Raw genomic sequence first — 22195 nt, 5'->3', positions numbered from 1 at the left:
TTTTTAAAATGTTGAAGAGCAAAGATGTCAGCTTGAGAACTCAGGTGTACCATGATATTTTCAATCACCTCATATGCATGTGAAAGCTGGACAGTAGATAAGGAAGACCATAGAAGAATTGATGTATTTGTGTTATGGTGTTTGAAGAGAATATTGAAAGTTGCATGGGCTGCCAAAAGAACCAACAGATCCATTTTGGAAGAAGTGCAGCCAGAGTGCTTCTTAGAGTCCAGGATGGTCAAACTTCATCTCTTATCCTTCAGACAGATTGTCAGGAGGGACTAATCACTGAAGACAGACAACATGTTTGGTAAGGTGGAGGGTCTTAGAAAAAGAGGAAAACCCCCAATGAGATAGATTGGCCAAGTGGCAGCATCGATGGGCTCAAGCATGGCTACAGTAGTGATTTTGGCCCAGGATCGGACAGTTTTCGTTCTGCTGTGCATAAGGTTGCTATGAGTTGGTATCAACTCGATAGCCCCTAACAACAACAGCAATAACTGAAAGGTTGGAAGTTTGTCTACCAAGTGGTGTCCTAGAAGATAAGTCAGGTGATCTTCTGGGAAAAAAATCAACCACTGAAAACTCTATGGAGCTCAGTTCTACTCTCATCTACCTGAGGATGCCACGAAGCAGAACAAGCTCAACATTGATTTTTCATTGATTAATATGAGCAGATAGTTTTCTACATACTGGAAATTCAGAGACAAGAGTACAGACAAACCCTATGCTCTTATGATTAGTCTTCCAGTGAGAGAAGACAGGCAATAAGAAAATAAAGGTCATTTCCCCAAGTGGTAAATGCCATGGGAATAATGGAGTAGGGTGCTGTGATTGTGACTGAGACCATGGTATAGGAAGCTGTTTAGATTGTTCAAGCTGAGAAGGCCTTGCTTAGAAGGCAACATTTTAACTGAGACCTAAATGACAAGAGCCAGCTATGCAATGATCTGGAAGAAAGTCATTACTAGCAGAGGGAACAGCTTAAGTGTGCCTACAGGAAGAAGGCAAGCAGAGCACGGAATTTAAAAGGCAGATTATAGGAGACATTTGAGAGGTAAGTTAGAGCGACATTATATTGATTCTTGCAGGCCCTGGAGATGAGTTTGCATCCAACTTTTACACACTTATCCCTTTATAAATTAAAAAGTTCACCAAGTCACCACTGGTATTTTCTTCACTAAATACTAGTGAAGAAAATAATCCAAGCCCCATGACATTTTTTTCTAGATGGTAAATTCATAATAGTTTAATGAGGATGATGACTCTCCTCCCAACACTTCTGTGTCTTCCAAGGGCTATAGAATCTTACAGAGAAATTACACCAAAAATCAGCCAGGCCAGTCTCCTCATTCCCCATGCCTCTGCTTGATCAAGTTTCCCTAATAAAAGAAGGGAGAAATATCTACCATATGTTTTAAGAGTGTGTTTATTTAAGGAAAAGCCTAGCAGTCCTGAAGGCTTGTATTACGCTTCCCTAAATCTAATCAAGGCAGAAAATAAATGTTTATATTCCTGATCCAGAGGAAAAGTAAAATTCAACATTCTATCCATCTTCTGCAATTTTCCACCAAACTTCAAATCAAAAGAAAAATAAATTCAATAAAGTTAATTTAATGGTATCTTCTGGTACAGCCCACTAGCGCAAACACATTAAGTATTCAAGATCTCACTTTTTTCATTGTTTCCTGTCTCATCTGTTAGTTCCCGCTTGCCTCTAGCCTCTCGGTGCAGCCTAACCTATATATCCAGAGTGGTACCAATGGAAATACCACCTGAAAGGACATTGGGAAGCATCTCTCCACCATAAGTGAGTAAGTTAGTACTTGAACTTATATGTTGTTATTGTTGTTAAGTGTCATCTAGTCAGTACTTGTCTCATAGCTACCCTAATCATGACAGAATGAAACACTGTCTGGTCCTGAGACAACCACATAATTGTTCCTACACCTGAGCCCATTGCTGCTGCCACTGTGCCAATCCATCCCATTGGGGGTCTTCCTGTTTTTCTCCAACCCTCCACTTTACTAAACATGATATCCTTCTCCAGGAACTGGTTCCTCTTAATAATATGTCCAAAGTATGAGAGAAGCAGTCTGGCCATCCTGGCTTCCAAGGAGTACTCTGGCTACACTTCTTCCAACTCTGTTTGTTCTTTTGGCAGCCCCATGGCACTTTCAATGTTCTCTTCCAACACCTCCAACATAACTCAAATCATCAGTTATTCTATGGTCTTCCTGATTCACTGTTCAACTTTCACATGCATATGAAAATACCATGGCTTGGGTCAGGCTAACCTTAGTCCTCAAACTGGCATCTTTGCTCTTCAACACTTTAAAGAGGTCTTGCACAGTGGATGTACCTAATGCAATATGTCATTTGATTTCTTGACTGCTGCTTCCTTAAGTGTTGATGGTTGATCCAAGCAAAATTAAGTCTTTGAAGACTTCAATCTTTTCTCCATTTATATGGATGTTGTTGATTGATCCAGTGGTGGAGATTTTTGTTTTCTTTAGATTAAGATGCAACCCATACTAAAGGCTGTGCAAAGATGTGCAAAATATGCAGAGAGCTGGAGTTAGAAAATCAAAAGGGAAGAACATCCTCAGCATTTCTCAAGCTGAAGAACTGAAGGAAAAATGCAAACCTCACTTGCATTATTGAAAGATTCTAAGGGCAAATTTTTGAATGATGCAGAAACATCAAAAGAAGATGGAAGGAATACACAGAGTCACGATATTCGACCATTTCAAGAGGTAGCGTATGATCAAGAGCCAATGATCCTGAAGGAAGACGTCCAAAGTGCACTGAAAGCATTGGTAAAGAACAAGGTGCCAGGTGTTGATGGAATACAAACTGAAATCTTTCAACAAAGTGATTCAACACTGGAGGCACTCACTCATCTATACCAAGAACTTTGGAAGACAACTACCCGGCCAATTGACTGGAAGAGATTTGAACTTATATAGTACTGATAGGGTGATGACTAACCCATGAACTGCAGATTAACACATTCCACAGGTGGCTAAGTCTCCTACTTAGCCAAGGAATGGGACCCCTAAACTAAGATCTCCTGCATGATTTGGATAAATGAAGTTTCATTGAAAGCTTGCTCTTTAGGTTGAACACCTTGGATATTTTCCCTGCTTTTGAAGGCAGTGATTTGGACTCTGGCAGGAACGATCCCCAAGGTCATTAGTGTATGAACTCTGAAAATAAACACTATGTCTTATTTGTATGTGCTTCATATTACCAACCCTAGGAATTTAGCACCCAGTTTATACATAGAGTATACCCTAAAAAGTACTGGAAAGAAATACAAATTTTAAAAAGATAGAAAGGAAGGGACAATTCAAATTCCCTGTGTTAATCTCCTGCTCTTAAAATTCCTCCAATTTTAATGTTTGTATTTATTAATTTAATCTGTATTTATTAATCTAGTCTATATTCATTGAAATTCTCTCTTCTTATGTTGACTTTAGCAGTTTTCAATCAAAGCAGAAAACCCAACTTTCCATTCACTAAGTCCTTTACAGATAAAAACTCTTTTAAATCATTTTTCCTAAAAGGCTTATTCCAATTATTAGCTAAAGTTTTCAAACGGGGTCAAGGTAAAAGTCCTGGGTTAGTTCTGCAACCAGAAATAAAACATACCTGAATCCTCATCCACATTTCTTGAAGCAAAGGCTACTGGGTTCACCAAGGTAAAAGCAGTTGTTTAGAGTGTCTGTTTCCTTTCTCTGACATCCTCTGGAATCAAACCTTAATTCTAAAATCCCTCTGTTTCTCTACAACTCAACTCACAAACTGACTTCTCATATTTTCCTTGGGTTGGAGGATTCTGATGAATAAATGTCAAGCCCTCCTAAATGTGTCCTAAGCTTAGTTTATTTGTTTAAGTTCCATTCCACTCCACCCCGCCATCATTTGCAGAGTGGGGACTAGGAATCTTAGCTGAAAGTTCTTGTCCCAGTGTTGTGTGAAGTCAGGCACTATGAACGTCTTGTCCTTCCTCATCAGATACAAGAGGCAACTGACACTTAACATCCGATGTTCAGTTATCAAAGAGCAAGCAAGAGGGGAGGGGAAAGTGGCACTGATGAATGACTGCAGCAACACAGTATTATTCAAATAATTCAGCACGCATTCTATAGGCTGGCCCTACACTCGAAAGAACACATTTGCTACTGATGACTTCAGAAATGACTCTATTTATCAACAAAACCCTGGGAACACTAGAGTGTCAATAGCAGTCTAAACTTAGAGATGTGGCAAAGAGATAGTTCTGCATGCCTGCTGCTACCATTGGCAAGATGAGTAATTATAATGATAGTGAAGTCAAAGAGCCGCTTTCTCTAGATAGGTAGGCAGGCAGGCAAGCAGGTAGAGAGAACTATAGACAGACAGGTAGACAGATAAACAAATAGATTCCAAAGCCAAAGCTATTAGCTTTGAGTAGGTCCCAACTCAGAGCGGTCCTACAGGAAACAGAACTGTCCCTTAGGGTTTCCAAGATTGGAACTTTAACAGGGGAGTCCTGGTGTGGAGCTGTAGGATAAAACACTGGACCGCAAGGTCATTTGAACAGCAAGCTCAGCTGTTCAAACCCACCAGCTGCTCCTCAGAAACCCTATACAGGGTTGCTCTGAGTCAGAACCCACTTGATGACATTTAACAACAACCTTTACAGAAACAGATCATCACCTCTTTCTCCCAATGGAGCAGTTGGTGGATTTGAACAAGCAACCTTCCAGTTAAGCTGTATTCTAAACTATTTTGCCATCAGGGCTCCTTGATAGATACCACCACTGTCATTGAGTCAATTCTGACTTATAGTGACCCCATGTAGAGTTCCTAAAGTTTCCAGAAAGAGAAAGCTTTCTCTTTATCCCATGGAGTGACTGATGAATTCGAACTGCTGACCTATGGGTTAGCAACCCAGTACTTAACCTACTGCACCCTCACAACTCCTTCCTTGTCAGATTTGTTATTGTTGTTAAGTGCTCTTGAATTAGTGCCATCACATAGTGACCCTGTATAGGATTTCCAAGGAGTGGCTGGCGGTTAAAAGGCCAGTGCTTATCCTACAGCATCACACCAGAACTCGTCCTTGATATTTAATAATAAATAAGAAACCAGTTGCTATCAAGTGGTCCCTGATTCATGGTGACATCATGGTGTCAAAGTAGAACTGTACTCAATAGGGTTTCAATTGCTGATTTTTTTTATTTTTATTTTTTTTAAGTATAAGGGTACATCACAAAGTATCACTACTAGGAGTCCAGTTTATACATGCATGGGCTTATTCTAAACAAAGCATGCTTAAACATGTCTCTGCAATCAATGGATGACTGCAGACATGTTCCCTCAGTAGAACACTCATCTTAGTCTCCTTAGGGTGCCCTCAGAAAAGATCCAATCAAAACAGTGACTTTTGAGGATCTTCTGAGCCAGTTAGCTTCAAAGCAGAGAAGATAACTCAGCATGTTATAGACACTGTATTTTGGAATTCCAAGGGATAATCTTGATTTCCATATTCGTCCGTCAGTTTGTTGTACTGTGGTGACTGCATGTTGCTGTGATTCTGGAGGCTATGCCACTGGTATTTTAAATACCAGCAGGGTCACCCATGGTGGACAGGTTTCAGGTGAGCTTCCAGATGAAGACAGACTAGGAAGAAGGAATAATGAACTACTTCTGAATATTTAGTCACTGAAAACCTTATGAATAGCACAGAAACACTGTCAGATATAGTGCTGGAAAATGAGCCCCTCAGTTTGGAAGTCACTCAAAATGCGACTGGGGAAGAGCTTCCTCCTCAAAGTAGAGTTGACCGTGATGACATGAAAGGAGTAAAGCCCTCGGGACCTTCATTTGTTGATGGGGCACAACTCAAAATGAAGAGAAACAGCTGTAAACATCCATTAGCAGTTGGAACATGGAATATATGAAGTGTGGATCTAGGAAAATTGGAAATTGTCAAAAAGGAAATGGAATGTGTAAACATTGATATCTTAGACAATAGTGAGCTGAAATGGATTGGTATGGCCTGGTATTGGCCATTTTGAATCTGACAACCACATGGTTTACTATGCCAGGAATGACAAATTGAAAGGAATGGTGTTGCATTCGTCATCAAAAAGAACATATCAAGATCTGTCATGAGCTGCAATACTGTCTGTGATAGGACAATATCCATGCACCTACAGAGAAGACCAGTTAATACCACTATTTTTTTCAAATTTACACACCAACCACTAAAGTCAGTGAGGATGAAATAGAATTCTACCAACTTCTTCAATCTGAAATTGATCAAACATGCAATCAAGATGTATTGATCATTACTGGTGATTGGAATGCAAAGGGTGGGGACAAAGAGGAAGGATCAGTAACTGGAAAATATGGCCTTGGTGACAGAAATGATGCTGGTGATCACATGATAGAATTCTATAAAACCAATGATTTGTTCATTTCAAATACCTTATTTAGACAGCTTAAGAGATGATTACACACCAGATGGAATACACAGAAATCAAACTGACTACATCTGTGGAAAAAGTGCACAGAACAGACCTCCACAACACACAACTCTCCAGTCTAATTGACAATTAAGAAACTATGCTCTAATACAGGGGTCAGAAACTACATCCCATTAACGATATTTTCAAGTAAAGTTTTGTTGTGATATAGCGGCACCCATTCAGTTATCTCTTGTCTATGGCTACTTCCCACATGGAGTCCTGGTTTGGTGCTGTGGGTTAATGCGCTAGACTGCAAGCTTGGTTTGAACCACAAGGTCAGCTGATCAAGCTCATCTGCCCCTCCTTGGAAACCCTATACAGGGTCGCTATGAGTCGGAACTAACTTGACAGCACTTAACAACAACAACATGGCTACTTTCCCACATCAATAACACAGTTGAGTGGTTGCAACAGAGATTGTGTGGCTCATAAAGCCTAAAACTTACAAAACAGGTTTTTCAATCCCTCCTCTATAGCCTTGTTGTTGTTATGTGCTGTGGAGTAGGTTCTAACTCATAGCGACCCTGTACAGGGTTTCCGAGGCTGTAAATCTTTATGGGAGCAGAAAGCCTCATCTTTCTCCCGTGGAACAGCTGGTAGTTTCAAACTGCTGACCTTGTGGTTCGCAGCCCAATTTGTAACCACTACGCTACCAGAGCTCCTTTTCTATAGCCTACCTAGACGATTTTAATAAGATCAGGACCAAATGGTGCCTCTTTCCTGTTGTACGGGTTGTTCATTACTCAACCCAAAAGACTGCAATTCACACAGATTCTGCAATGAATGGAATTGTACAGCATAGCAACTCAGGGAAGGATGAGTAGATGAGGAGGGTGACTTACAAAATTAGGCAGATCTAATAGAAAAAGTTCTGGCAATTTTTTTTCATGATCTCTTTGAATGTCATACACATTTAATAAACATGCCAATCCTAAACTTCATGTGTCTACCTAAGTTTCATTTGGATGGAGTATTCATGTCTTCAGACTGAATGGTCTCTGACTTTATAGTAAGACATTGTATTGGGCCTAATAGGATGAAAATGGTATCTTGGAAACACACAAGAGTAGCTGTCATTTACTGAGCATCTCTATCTGTCAGATATTGGAGTCAGCAGCTCTTAGGTAGGTTTCTAAGTTTGAAATGTTTCATTGGGATTGAAAACAAAATCTGTCTTGCAAAAAGTACATCTAGACAGTTCCTTTGAAGTGAGGATGGTGAGGTTTCATTTCTTATATTTAGGACATATTGCCAGAAAGGTCCAGTTTCTGGAGAAGAGCATCATGTTTCATAAAGTAAAGGGTCAGCCCCAAACCGGAAGACCCTCAAGAAGCTGTAGTAACACAGTAGCAGTAACAATGACTCCGACACGGGAATGACTGTGAGGATGGTATTGGACGTAGCAGTGTGTGGTTCTGTTGTGATAGGGTTGCCATGAGTTGGAGCCGACTTGACATCACCTCAACAACAGGAGTGTCAGTCAAGTACTGGAACCAGCAGCTTTGAGGTGGACTTTTAAGCTTTTCACTGGGCTTAGACAAACATAAGAAGTGATCATTTTCTTTGCAAGACATGAAAATGGACTTCTTTTGAAGCAAAGACTGGTGAACCTACTTCGTCTTTCACATCTTCAGAATCCGAGTCTTTGTCTCCCTCTTCATCACCATCGTCTTCAAAATCCTCTGGATGGGAAAAAGAGGTGAAATGGATTAGATATGGCTTTGGATTTGGTGTCTAATCACACAACGATTATTAGTTCTTCCTCTCCCCAAAAAGAGCTCCTTATGAAGGGCAGAATACTCCCATGTGCTTTACAGGTATTGGTAGATGTAAATGCTATGCACACATATACATGAAAGCACTGTTGCATGAAGTCTAAACTATTGTTCCGCATTGAATGCAGAATCATAGGGCACAACTGAATCCCACTCTGTGGGATTAAACCCATGTTTTAATCCCATCCAATCTACAAACATTTATCAAATGAACACTGCCACCATTTTGAGATTACATACATTTAAAAAAATGTATAGAAACTTAGATATCATCTTGCTTAATTCTAATTGTGTAATGAGAAACTTACTATTTTTTTTAAAGTGAAAAGAAAACATCTAGTGTAATTGTGGTAAAATAATGCCTTCTGGAAAATCTGCCCACTCTACATGGAGGATGAGGCCAAAAAGCACTAGGTGTTTTTGACAGCATGATCTTCTTGGAGACTGAATACACATGCTTTCCAAGATTCCAATATAAATAGCACAGTGTTGTAAATAGCAGGAGTTGTATTTCAATTCCATCCTTAGGGCAAATTAATTTCAAAACCAGTCAAGACAGTGGACAAACCAGATCACGGGACTGTGAATAGATTTTTTAATTACCTGAGACAACTATACAGGCATTCAATAGCTACCAGCAAAGTGGCAACAGTTAGTAATTAAGGACAAAGTAAATGGGCTTGGTATTTAAAAGAAGCTCTTTTTCATACATACTTTAATTAGTCTATTGGACAATCCTAGCTGACTTCTAAAACAACTGACTGTATTTTCATCCCGCTTTCCTGAAATATTACCAAATGCAAACATTCACATTAAAGCTTAGAATTATCTACTTACTTTACCTTCAGTTAGAACGTGTGGGAGCTCGGATGTGGATCCCTCAGGGGCAGGAAAGACACAGGCACTGCTGGCTGTGGGCAAGGGAAGGGAGCTTCTGGGATAGCACTGCCTCAGGATCTGAAGCCCCAGGGAGATGATGGGCTCCGTTCTCTTGTCATCCAGGCAGTTCTGGGGAAAGGGAAGAGCAGACTTGGAGATCTTTGCTGTAACAGTATTTCAGGTAACTAGTCACACACAGAAGGACCTCTGGTAGCATAGTGGTGACAAGTTGGGCTGCTAATATCAACATCAGCAGTTTGAACCTACCAGCTGTTCTGCAAGAGAAAAATGAGGCTTTCTGTTCCTGTAAAGATTTGCAGCCTTGGAAACTGAATCCAGGGTCACTACAAGTTGGAACCGACTCCACAGCACATAACCACCACCCCCCAGGGTAGTCAAGACCCTTAATCACCACTGAGCTGGTCTAATCTAGAACCAGGGTTTATGTTTCCCTTCCACAGCTCACATTAGAGTAGGATGGATTTCGTCTGAAAAGAAATGTTTAGGTTTTTAAGAGACGACATTGTCAAAGACAAGGAGGTGAGCATCTCCCTTCAGTGAGCCATATGTCACTGTGAATTATTTCCTGAATTAGGGAATGAGTTACTGAGTTGATAGAAGTCTTGTTTTTCTCTTTCAGCTGCAATCTTAAGAGACCAATATAAAGGTGAAAAGATGAAAAAGGCAAAATATGAAATGAGGAAAATAGACTAAGTGAATTCTAAGAAGGACATCATATCTGGTAAGGGTCAGAGAAAAAGAGGAAGACCCCCAGTGAGATGGATTGCAAAGTGCAAAGTGGCAGCATCAATGGGCTCAAGCGTGGCAACAATAGTGAGGTTGGCCCAGGATCGGGCAGTGTTCGTTCTGCTGTGCATAGGGTCATTACGAGTCGGTATCAACATAACAACAACAACAACAATTAAATAATAAGCCTCTCTTCAAAGTCTAGTGTTGAGCCCTCTTGTTCTTTGTCCACGTGGTTCAAGTTCACCAACCACTCCTTGGAAACCCTGTACAGGGTAACAATGGGTCAGAATGACTCAATGGCACTTAACAACAACAATAAAATTTCCCTAATAAACCCTCAGACTGTGACTACTATGTCTAAGTGCTGTGTAGCCATTGCAATGAATGGATTATCCAACTACTGAGTAGATGGCTGTGAGAGGGATGCTGGCTGCCACTTTTTGCACTGAGTATAAATGAAGACACAGGAAGGTGTGATGGCGGCTCAGAGATAATGTTCTGAGATTCTACCTTGGGAGAAACAGAGCAGAGCTGGACTAGGGTGAGGCAAGGGAGGCGTCCAGGGTGCAAAATGTAAGGAGGTGGTCACTCTCACACTCCTGTAAGTGCTGAGTACCGCTCTGCCTCATAAAATGGCAAGATTCCCAGGACTAGATCACTTCTGGATGGGTATCTCAGAATTTGAAAGATTTTTAGGTAAAAATTTTAGGCTGATTTGTATTTTCACATCAATTTCAGTAATACACTTCAACTTGGAAGGGATGATGCAATACGGGAGTGCTTACACATTAACTTTTATAATCAGCCACATTTAACTTTTTAAAAATGAAAATAGTAAGCACATAAATTCCATGACACATAGGCAATACAGAGACATGGTGAATAGTGCAGACCCTGGAATTCCACCGCCTGAATTCAAATCTTACCAAAGGCTACTAAATACAAAACCTTGGTATGTTACCATAACTCTATGTCTCCGTTTCTTCATCTGTAAACTGGAGATAATAACAGAACCTCATCAAGTTGCAATATGAGCTAAATGAACTAATGGGAGCAAAGTAAATGTGTACCGGTGGGATTTCCCTAGACATCTTTGTTTTTGTTGTTGTTGTTAAGTACCGTGGAGTCGGTTCCGACTCATAGTGACCCTGTACAGGGTTTCTGAGACTGTAAATCTTTATGGGAGCAGAAAGCCTCATTTTTCTCCCATGGAATGGCTAACAGTTTCAAACTGCCAACCTTGAGGTTAGCAGCCCGATTCATAACCACTACGCTACCAGAGCTCCTTAGACATCATTAGATTCCTAAAATTTAATAAGTGTCTGAAAACAGATCCTGAGAGGACATTACTCCCCAGAGAAGAGTTCTACTAGTGAACCTCCCAATAACAAATTGGTGCATTCTAATGGAACAGGAGTTAGACTAAGAGTCCAAAGTCTTGGATTTAAGTTCCAGTTCTGTTTTGAATGATCCAAAGACTTCAGTATCACCTGAACTCAAGCAAGCAGTGTGTTAGTTCCTCCCCTTGTACACTTAACGCTTCCCTCCTTACATTGGTTAAGTGCCATCGAGTCTTTTCTGCAGGAACAGCTGGTGGTTTGAACCACCAATCTTGTTGTTTGCAGTCCAGTTCCTTTGAATAATTTCCTATCTATATGGCAGTAAGAAGGGTTCTCTAAGGACATAAACCATATCATGTCACTCCATTGCCTCAAACTAGATCGAAAAAGAAATCCCTTTTCATGGCCTAAAATTTCTACGTGATCTATCCTTTAGGTCTCCAACTCATACATTCCCCCTACTTAAAATCTGATGGAAATAAAATCCAGATGCCTTAAGGACCCTATGCTTAGTTTGCACCCACGCCTTGGGTTCAGCTCATTCCTTCACCCCTCTTTCTCTTCTGCATCTTCCATACTTTCTCAAGCTCCTCCCATCTCTCACCTTACCCCTACGTGTGTTGGAGTAGAACTGTGCTGCTTAGGGTTTTCAATGGAACATTTTTCAGAATTCGATTTCTAGGCCTTTCTTCCCAAATGCCTCGGAGTAGACTGCAGCCTTCGACCTTTCAGCTGCCAGTTGAATGTGTTAATCCATTATCGTACCCAGGACTCTACTACCTACATTATGGCCTTGGCATTTTCTTTTCTTTGTCTCTGACGGTTTTCATGTCATTGGTTTGATCTGGTCTTTCAAGTTCCCAAGTGATGCTGAAGCAACACAGTGAGACCGTCACAGAGGAAAGATACTACGTGAAATGAAGACAGAGGCACAGATCGGAGTCACGCTGCCACAAACCAAAGAGCACCTGAGGCTACCGGAAACTGGAGGAGGCCAAGAAGGGTTTTCCCAAGAGCCTTCAGAGAGTACGGGCTTGCTGATACCTTGATTCCAGACTCCTGAGCGCCAGAGTTATGAGACAACAACATATTTAAGGCATTTCAAGACACCTAATTTGTGGTCCTTTGTTCAGTAGCCACAGGAAATGCCTATAATCTGTAAAATGTTAATCTAGACCTGATACATAGCAAGCACTCAATGCAATGTAATGACTATTCCCATAATTGCCATCATTACAACATCATCTTCATTATCATCATCATTATCAAATTGCTATTAAGTGTCATCGAGTTGGTTCCAACTCATAGCAACCCTATATAGGGTTTCTGATGTGCAGCTGGTGAGCTTGAACCACCAACCTTGTAGCACAAAATGACTTTGCAGTCCTGTATTTATCCTACAGTGCCACACTAAATAGCCACTGAAACAACTTCACAACTAAGGTTCCCAAGTTGGTCATCTGGTGATTAGTGTGTGTTTTCTGGTATCGGCAGGAGGGAAGGAGGGGAGAATGAGCATCTAAAAGTCCAGCCCAGCTACAAGGGTGCCTTTGTTCATAGCACTCAGCCCAGGTCTGGAGTGGCGCTGTGGGCTAATGCGTCAGACTGCAAAGTCGTGTGAACTGCAAAGTTGGTGGTTCAAGCTCACCAGCTGCTCCTTGGAAACCCTATACTGGGTTGCTATGGGTCAGAATTGACTCTACTCGATTGTACTGAATAACATCAAACACTTCTGCCAGGGAAGAGTGATGGTTTCTGAACCAGGATGGCGAATCTTTTAACTGAAAGGGAAATTTTCCAAAAACAGGGAATGTCCAGTGTCATGCCTTACAGGCAAACGTTAGATCCTCCTCTGGAGGAATCCAGGAGCATATTACTTAAAAGGCTCAAAGCAAAAGGAAAAGCTGAAGAGGGGGGCTGTGATTCTTACATCATACACAGTCTTCAGGTCGGAGCCTTAGCGTGCCATCTCCTGTTTACACAGTACAGTCGCACAGAACCCATTGGGTTACTGTTTCTTATGATACCTATAGAGTTCAGAGCATGAACCACAAGGTACACTCTCATAGCCTGCTTTCATTCCCAACAGCACTTGCAAGATGAAGCATTGTAAATGTGTTCAATTGGACTCTTCATTGACCTGCTGAGGAACTCTTTCAAAGACTCTGCACACAAGTTCCCAGCCTTTCACAGGCCCACATTTCACTTGGTATTTTCTCTACTATCTTCCTATCAGCTTTGCTTTTTGAGGATGAATATTCCATGGGAGGCCAGAAGAATGAACAAATCAGTCTTGCAGGATATATAGCCAGATTTCTCCTTAGAGGCAAGCATGGCAAGTCTCCATCTCACTTACTATGGGCATGCCATCAGGAGCCATCAGCAGTTGGGGAAGGATGCCGTGTTTGATCAGAAGATCAGCAAAATGAGATGGATTGGCAAAGTGGATGCAGCAATGGGTTCAAACCTACTAACCAAAGGATTGTGCAGCATCCAACAAAAGTCCCTTCTGTTATACATACGGTCATAATAATGTGTCCAACGTCCTATCATAAACATACACCTCTTGGATCAACATCTTCTCCCATTGCCATCCTTAATGCAGAAGGCAGAGAAAGGGGTCTAGGGCACGGATTGGAGTTGGGGAATTTGGACATCAGCAATGCAGAAGTGTGCTTTACAAGGACTCTTTATTTAAGTGCCATGAATCATGAATCATATTATGATGACCATTTCTAGGGTTTCTGAGAAGTGGCTGGTGTGTTTGAACTGCAGACCTTGCGGTCCAGTCCATCATCCTACAGCACCACACCAGGACTCCTTTTCAAGGACTTGTTAAATGCTGTTGAGTCAGTTCCGACCCATAGTGACACTGTGTAGGGTTTCCAAGGAGTGACTGGTGAGCTTGAACAGCCAACCTTGCAGTTCAAACCGACTTTGCAGTCCAGTGCATTAACACACAGCACTGAACCAGGACAAGCTCTGTTGTTATTTGCTGTGGAGTCGGTTCTGACTCATAGCGACCCTGTACAGGGTTTCCGAGGCTGTAAATCTTTACGGGAGCAGACCGCCTCATCTTTCTCCCGTGGAGCAGCTGGTAGTTTCGAATTGGTGACCTTGCGGTTCACAGCCCAATTTGTAACCACTGTGCTACCAGAGGTCCTCAGGGCAAGGACAAGGACTAGGAGCAATTAAAACCCTGTATGACCACCAAGTGTGACAGAAAATGGGAAAAGTGAAAGCCTGGCTTCCACCAGAAAAGGAGAATGTAAAATGCAGCTATTTCATGACCGAGGCGCTCTGAAAGCTATAATGATGAAGAGAAACCAGAGGTTATAGCAGACAGAAAAGTAGATATTAGTTTGCAGAATAGTAGTATGTTATTGTTTAGAAGGATGTTTTTTTAATAGGTACAGTCTACGGACATTGTGGTAAGAAAGCTACATTCCTGTTAGCTGTTTCATTACCTCAGGTGCACTCAGGTGAAGGAAACATTGGAGAGTGTCCAGAGAGAAGCAAGCAGCCTGATGAAGGGATTGTAGTAGATGTCATAAAGGAATAGATTGCATTCTTCCCAGGACGGGATGGTTGAGCAGGGTACAGATGTTTGGGAGCAGTTCACAAATCAGTAGAGAAAATGTTTGTAGCCTCACCACACTATTGTTGTTAAGTGCCGTCGAGTTGGTTCTGACCCATAGCAATCCTGTATAGGTTTCCCGAGGAGCTGCTGGTGAGCTTGCGCCGCAGACCTTGCAGTTCAAAACGACTTTGCAGACCAGTGCATTAACCCACAGCACCATACCAGGAGTCCTAGCCTTACAATATTGGGTCTTAATTATCTCTAATCTAATGAAAATAAGGAAATTGTTATTAGGGTTACAATCCAAGAAATCCTAGACCACAGATTCCATTGTGGAAAACAGCTGGCTTTTCCTTTTACCTGAGCTGCTTTTCCCCTTTAGCCTGTAAAGAGCAGCTTCCTTCAACCATTCAGATCTCAGCTCCAGCGTCGTTTGCTCAGAGAAGATTTGACTTCTTTAATCTATCACTTTCTTCTGCCACAATCCCCCAGTCATCGTAAACCTGTGTTCTTACTTTATTGATTTCATAGAGCAATCTGAAATCCTCTTCTCCGCTGAATTATTTGCTGATAGATTGTCTGACTCTCTTGCTAAAACGTTTGCTCCATAACTTTATGAGTCTTGTCTGTTGTATTCACCACTAGATGGTGGTGGAGATAGTGGTGTGTCACCCAGTCAGGGCTCATAGAGACCCTGTATCAGGTTCCCAAGGCTATAAATCCGACGGGAGTAGGACATCTCATCTTCTTCACATGGAGTGACTGGTAGAGTCGAACAGCTGACCTTGCGGTTAACAGTCCAGCTCATAACCCACTACACTATCAGGGGTCCTATCACTGGATACCCAATTCTAATTATCCCAGTAGCTGCCCACACCCTTAATGCATTTCAGTTATGGCAAGCAGTATCCTGGTGGTGGTGGTGGTGGTGGTGTGCCGTGGAGTCAGTTGACTCATAGCAATCCTGTATAGGGTTTCTGAAGCTATAAATCTTTAAGGGAGAAGAAAGGCTCATCTTTCTCCCATGGAACAGCTGGTAGTTTCAACCTGCTGACCTTAAGGTAAGCAGCCCAACTCGTAACTACTACACTACCAGAGCTCCTTAAGCACTATTCTAAGCCCATTTGTACATGAACTTACCTAGTACACATGCCAACCTAGATTTTTATGACTTTAGAGGAAGAAACTTGAGACTCAGAGCAGTTGGGTGTCATGTCCACAATTTCACAGCTGTAGATGGTAGGCTTTGGATATAAATCCAGATTCTCTAGCTTTAGAGTCAATATTCTTAAGCCTGCATTATATTATATACTGCAACTATGGTAGTGCATACTCAATAAATGTATATCGAATAAATGAATGAATCTTTGAATGAGGATTTAAATCCACATCATCTGCCTACAGCAGTTTTGAGTTTGTCCCAGTAGTGATTACCTGTGTGGTGCTGAAGACACTCTCCATGCCCTGGGCGGCCAGGAAGGCCTCCCTGCCAGACTGGAGGGTGGTGATGTGCTTGAGGCAGAGCAGCAGCGCCTGGCGGATGTGCACATGATTGTTGACTGTGTCATGGTTGTGCCAGTCCTGGTGCAGCCTGAGCAAGCTGGCGACATAGCCTCGGTTCACTGCCCTGCGGCTGTTGGACTCTGAAAGGAAAAGGCAATGTTAATCACAGACTCTCTAGGGCCACCGCTGCCTGAAAGCACTGCAAAGGATCTGCCACAAGTTTCTTATTAATTCTAAAGAAAAAAATAATAGCATCCTCTTGAAACACCTGACTGATATTACCTTAACCAAGTGATCAAAGTTAATGCACCAGGAACAGGACCAACCATCAGCCTATGTTTCCTGATACAATGTACAAAGAGGAAACAGCATCACTTCTAAAGGACTCCTGCCCAAACAAATAACCCCAATTTCTTTATGATGAAAATAAGCAAGCCCAAACATATCAGATCTGTATTAAAAAATGGCAGGTCATGAAACAAACAAACAAATAAAATCCTAATAACTGAAACTAAAGACTAAAAAGACCTGATAGCTATAAATAATTTTGTATCTGATTATGGACCAGAAAAATTATTTTCTACATTACTACAAAAGCCATCAGTGAAATTATTGGTGAAATTTAAATATAACTTGTAGGGGTTTTTTTAATAGTATATTAGTATTAATTTTATGGTTTTAATAATTAACCTGTAATTATATAAAAGAGTAACCTTGTTTCTAGGAAATTTCACTGAAGTATGTAAATGTAACTTATTTTTAAATGGTTCAGAAAAATAAAAAATTGTGAGTGGTCGGGGAGGGAAATGATTTTTTAAATGTCAATATTTGAGGACTCTGGATTGGGTGTACAAGGATTCTTGGTATCTCTTTTGCAACTTTTCTTATCACAATGCTGTATGTGAACAATGATGAGGATGGCTCAAGACCAGGCAGTATCTCTTTCTGTTGTGCACAGGGTGCATAGGGTTATTTTGAGCTGGAGCAGACTTGACTGTTCCTAACGTAGTGGTTACGAGTTGGGCTGCTAATCTCACTGTCAGCAGTTCGAAACTACCAGCTGTTCTGTGGGAGAACGACGAGGCTTTCTGCTCTCGTAAAGCTTTACAGTCTCGGAAACCCTATGCAGGGTCGCTATGAGTCAGAACCGACTCCACGGCACATAAAAACAACAACAACAGCAACAACATTTGTGAAGTTATTTTAAAATAGTTTAAACAAAAATAAAAAATGAAGTCACACACTCTGGCCCCTCCCTCACTAGGATATCCTCAATATTTCAGGGGTCTCTGTGCATTGTGAGAGTACTGATTTTTCTGTGTCCAAACCTTTCATACCGTTTCATCAGTGACATCTAGTGTCCTGTGCTCTGTGACTGACACCTTTGACTTGTTAACAAACCCAAAATTGAAATGAAGAGTTAATGAAAAACATATTCCCTGGTCCTAACCCCACCATATTCTCCCACGATTTCTCTCTTCATTCCCCTCAACAAGTTTCCATGTTTCTTTCCTGAACCACCTGCACCTAGAATAGTGTCATTTGAATTGACAAACTCTAAGGTTTAGGTTGGGAGGAGAGGATGCTGAGAGACACTTACTGTGCCAAAGGCTGGCATGTGTAGAAGACATGTTGCTTAGGATGTTTTCTCTAAAGGGAATGGAGGATTGTTCATGGATAAGAAGAATTCAGAAAGGAAAGTCCTCATAGTCCAAGAAAGGAAGTCCTCTCCTTGTAATCAAAGCTATTCAACACCATAATGGACTCTACATCATAATGAACCCCCAAGCACTGAGAACATTCAGGTTAAGGAGGCGAGTCTCCATAGGGATGCCACATGCGGATGCCTCACATCTGGTGAGAAGCTGTAACCGAGGGCTTTTAGGACCCCCTACCTCTCTTTGGGAGTCCCTGAGGTAACACATGATTGATGCACTTGATCGCTAACTAAAAATTGGAAGGTACACATCTACCCAAAGATACCTAGAAAGAAAAAATCTAATTTCTGAAAAATTAGTCATTGAATTATGTTATGTCAATCGTCGTTAATGTTCCCCAAAATTACGGGCCTAAATCTAAATACCCAGTAACTCATTTCTTCAACATGTTTGGCTATGGCTAAGAAGTTTTCATAATTTTGCCCCCAGATTACTCCACTACATTTATGAATATATTTCCAGCATAAAAAAATGCATATGTAGAAATAACTTTTGTCAAAACTACACACAGGCAAACTCATAGGTGCATAGGTGCAGCCCTATTCACATTCCCTCCCCTGTTAAGCTTAAGTGTCTAGGTCTCCACTCACAGAGTATTATTGCAGATTGGCCATGTACTCTTATTATCTTTGTTGTCTTTAAGTCTTGTGCTTCCCCAGCATTTGCATGTGCCTTGATCATTATGTGCTGACCTCCTTCTTGTAGCATCTTTCCCTTCACCCAAGTTAATATGTGCTTAAGGACTCATGGTGTGGCGCTGTGGTTAATGCGTAAGACTGCAAAGCTGTTTGAACTGCAAGGTCAGCAGTTCATGCTCACCAGCTGCTCCTCAGAAACCTTCTACAGGGTTGCTATGGGTCGGAACCGACTCAATGGCACTTAACAATAAAAACAACAACCCCTTTCATTTAGAGACTTGCCTTCTTTTCCTCTGCCTTCGCCCAAATCTTCAAAAATGTTTCTTTCTTTGTGTAAACCTTTTCTTTATTTTTTACAATAGTGGTCACCTTCAATGGATGTTGTCCTTTCGTGATTGATTTCATTCAGCTTTACTGGTCTTCAGATTCATCCATGTTGTGAGGTGCTTTACAAATTCATAGTTGTTCATGGTATAACATAATCCACCAAGACAATGTTCTACATACTGTTTTGGTGAGTAGTAACTGAGGTCTTAAAAATTTGTAGGTAGATGTCTAAGATTCAACTATTGGTCTTTCCTCTTCCTGAGCAGTGAAGAGTGAAGAAAATCAAAGACACAGGAAATAACTATTTCAGAGGACTAATGAACCATGTGAGCCCCCAGTATCCCTGATGTTGAGACCACAAGAACTAGATGATGCCCACTATTGACTGCTGTGAAAGGGACCACAAACAGAAGGTCCTGGGTGGAGTGGGAGAAAAACATGGGACAGAACTCAAAATCATGAAGTAAAAAAAATATATATATATACCAGGATTCCTGGTCTGATAAAGACCAGTGGACCCCTGATCTTAGATACCCCTTATCCACCTCTCAGACCTGAAACTGAACTCACTCCCGTGACTCAACTTTTAGCCAAACAACGTTGTAATTAAGTTCCGTCAAGTTAGTTACGACTCATAGCGTAACTATGTATAGGGTTTTTAGGTGCAGCTGTGGGTTTGAACCAGCAATCTTGTGGTTACCAGTCCAATGCTAATCCTACAATATCACAACTGAACACCAGTCAAGAAATAAACCTATAAAGTAAACAATAGTAATGTTTTTGTTGTTAAGTGCTGTCAAGTCCTCAATAACAATGGTGGTGGTGGTGATTGTGTGTCGCGGAGTCAGTTACAACTCGTAGCAACCCTTATGGGGTTTCTGAGGCTGTAAATCTTTATGAGAGCAGAAAACCTCATCTTTCTCCCACAGAATGGCTGATAATCTTGAACTGCTGACCTTGGGGTTAGCAACCCAACTCTTTTATTTATTTATTTTTTAATGTTTTATTGTGAATTCTGTGATAGTTTACATGGGAGAACATTAGTTTTACATTCATCCTATCGCATATTGTTTCATTTGCCATGGTTACAATCCCTTCCATGCATCATCAGCCAACCACAGGGTATACCCTGCAAGCCTGACCCCCGATCGTCAGCACACAACCCCTCTCCCTCTCTGGGTCCAAAGTCCCCAGCCGCTCCATCTCTCCATGTCATCACCTCCGCCTCCATCTCTGGTATCACTGCTTCTTCGGGCAGGGGCACACTCTACATTCTCCTCCCTTGGTGGTCCCAGGGACCTCTGCTCCTAGACTGCAAAGTTAATAACGCCCCTCCTTTTGCTATAAAACATCTACCTTTACCTTTCCAACCCTCACAGTCAGTCCTGATAACAATTAGTCAGCATTGTAACACAAGAGACCTATCCACATCTCCTTTCATCAACCCCGCCTTAAGACAGACTGGATGCTACTCAGTGGAGATTCTAACTTCCTTTGAGCCCTCTGGATCTAGGTTCCCTCTTGAAAGCTTGTAAACCAGTCACTTCTTGCCTTTGTAGCCCCCAACCCCCCCATTTTGGGTAGCCAATGTCCAAGTTGCCCTTCCCTGTCTAATCTGTGTATGGAGGGGATGGGAATGATCCTTGCTGTAAAGATTTGTTCCTTCTTTTGAGCTACTGCATCCACAGGTGTAGGTCAATTTCATCAAATTGTATCAGATTACTCTTTTCTTCCTTTTCCATTGTCTTCTAGTTGAGCTCTGATCATCCAGTCATTGAAGCAGGTCAAGTGAGTATTATCTGCAAGTGTGGGTATTCTTCTATGTATGCCCTCTTTTCTTATCAGCTGGATGCTTCATTCTCCACTCATCTTCTGTGGCTATGTCACTGACTCTGGGCCCAAGAGTCCCCAGGTCTTGCCACACTGCTGGCCAACCAGGTCTCCATCCGAGTTCACAGGAGTCTATTGAACATTGTAGGGCTTAGTTTGCTGCTTCATTGCTGTTTTTCCTTTACTTCCCCTTATCAGTGACCAACATGGTCACCAATCAGAGCATGTATTCCCATTGAGTCTTAGTCTTAGAAGGAGGCTTGCACTGAGGGGACTCAACTACTTGCCTTGATGTCTCCTGGGTGAGCAACTTGCTTGCTCTTGTAGTAATCAGTCAGTCTGCCTCTATTGTTTTGTATGTTTCCTGTAGGTCTTTCTTTCAAGAAGTATCTTTTGTTCTTCTAGCTGCTCTAGGCTGGTCTGCTTGTCCTTTCAGGTGGAAATTTCCCACCTGAGAAAATTCTGGATGGGGTTCAGGATTCCACCTATGGTCTTATGTAATGAAGAAGCTCCACAGGAAGCCTCCTTCACTGGACACGTTGTAGCTCCATTTTAGGTATTCTAATCAGCTATAGGCAGAAGATGGTCTTACAAGCTTTCTACGGTGATATTTCTGGATATTCCTTTCTCTCCCCCTCAAGTGTCTATTTTATAATGGTATGCCGGGGAAACCAAGATTCAAAAGACAGCCAAGCATCTTAATATTATTACCCCCCTTCTCCCCATTCCGACCATGTCTCAATCCCTGTATCTCAGAGCCCTTTTGTTCCAAGGTTGTGCATACATCATTATTTACCTCTGTTCCACTTCAGCTTCACATTCATCCTATCATGTTTTTTTTTTCATTACAATGATTACAATCTCCTCAAGCACCTTCAAACAACCAAAGGATACATCCCACAGGCCCGCTCCCCCTGGCTATCAGCAAACAGCCCCTCTCCCTCCATGAGTCCCGTGTCCCCAGCCTCTCCATCTGTCCACGCCATCGTCTCTGTCTCCATGCCTGGCTTCACCACCTCTCTGGGTAGGGTCAGGCTCTCTGCTCTTCTCACTTGATGGACCCAGCGACCTCCACTCCTGAGCTGCAAAATCAATCACTCCCCTCTGTTTGTCAAAAAAAAAAAATCTACCTCTACATTTCAGACCCTCACAGTCAGTCCTGATGTCAATTATTCACTGTTGTACCATAAGAGTCTTATCCCCATTTCCTTTCGCCAGCCTGGTGCCACAGATTGGAAATCATTCAGTAGAGGTTCTACCTGCCCCTGCCCCATCTGGAACTAGGCTCCCTCTTGAAAGCTTGTAAGCCAGTCACTTCTTGCCTTTATAGCCCC

The 22195-nt window shown here is 41.8% G+C and overlaps 1 protein-coding gene across 1 annotated transcript in view; it reads right to left on the bottom strand.

Moving 5' to 3' along the window:
• LOC102818791 (cytosolic carboxypeptidase 4-like) overlaps nt 1–22195 on the bottom strand; it is a 1058651-nt gene that overhangs the window by 854113 nt on the left and 182343 nt on the right. Inside the window, 3 exon segments of the mRNA XM_006867161.1 lie at nt 8136–8203; nt 9139–9304; nt 16280–16488. Of these exon segments, the coding sequence (XP_006867223.1) occupies nt 8136–8203; nt 9139–9304; nt 16280–16488 (443 nt within the window).

The sequence above is a fragment of the Chrysochloris asiatica genome, unplaced genomic scaffold (genome assembly GCF_000296735.1).
Source record: "Chrysochloris asiatica unplaced genomic scaffold, ChrAsi1.0 scaffold00101, whole genome shotgun sequence".
In the NCBI taxonomy this organism is placed as follows: Eukaryota; Metazoa; Chordata; class Mammalia; order Afrosoricida; family Chrysochloridae; genus Chrysochloris; species Chrysochloris asiatica.
This window is presented reverse-complemented; position numbering and strand designations above follow the sequence as displayed.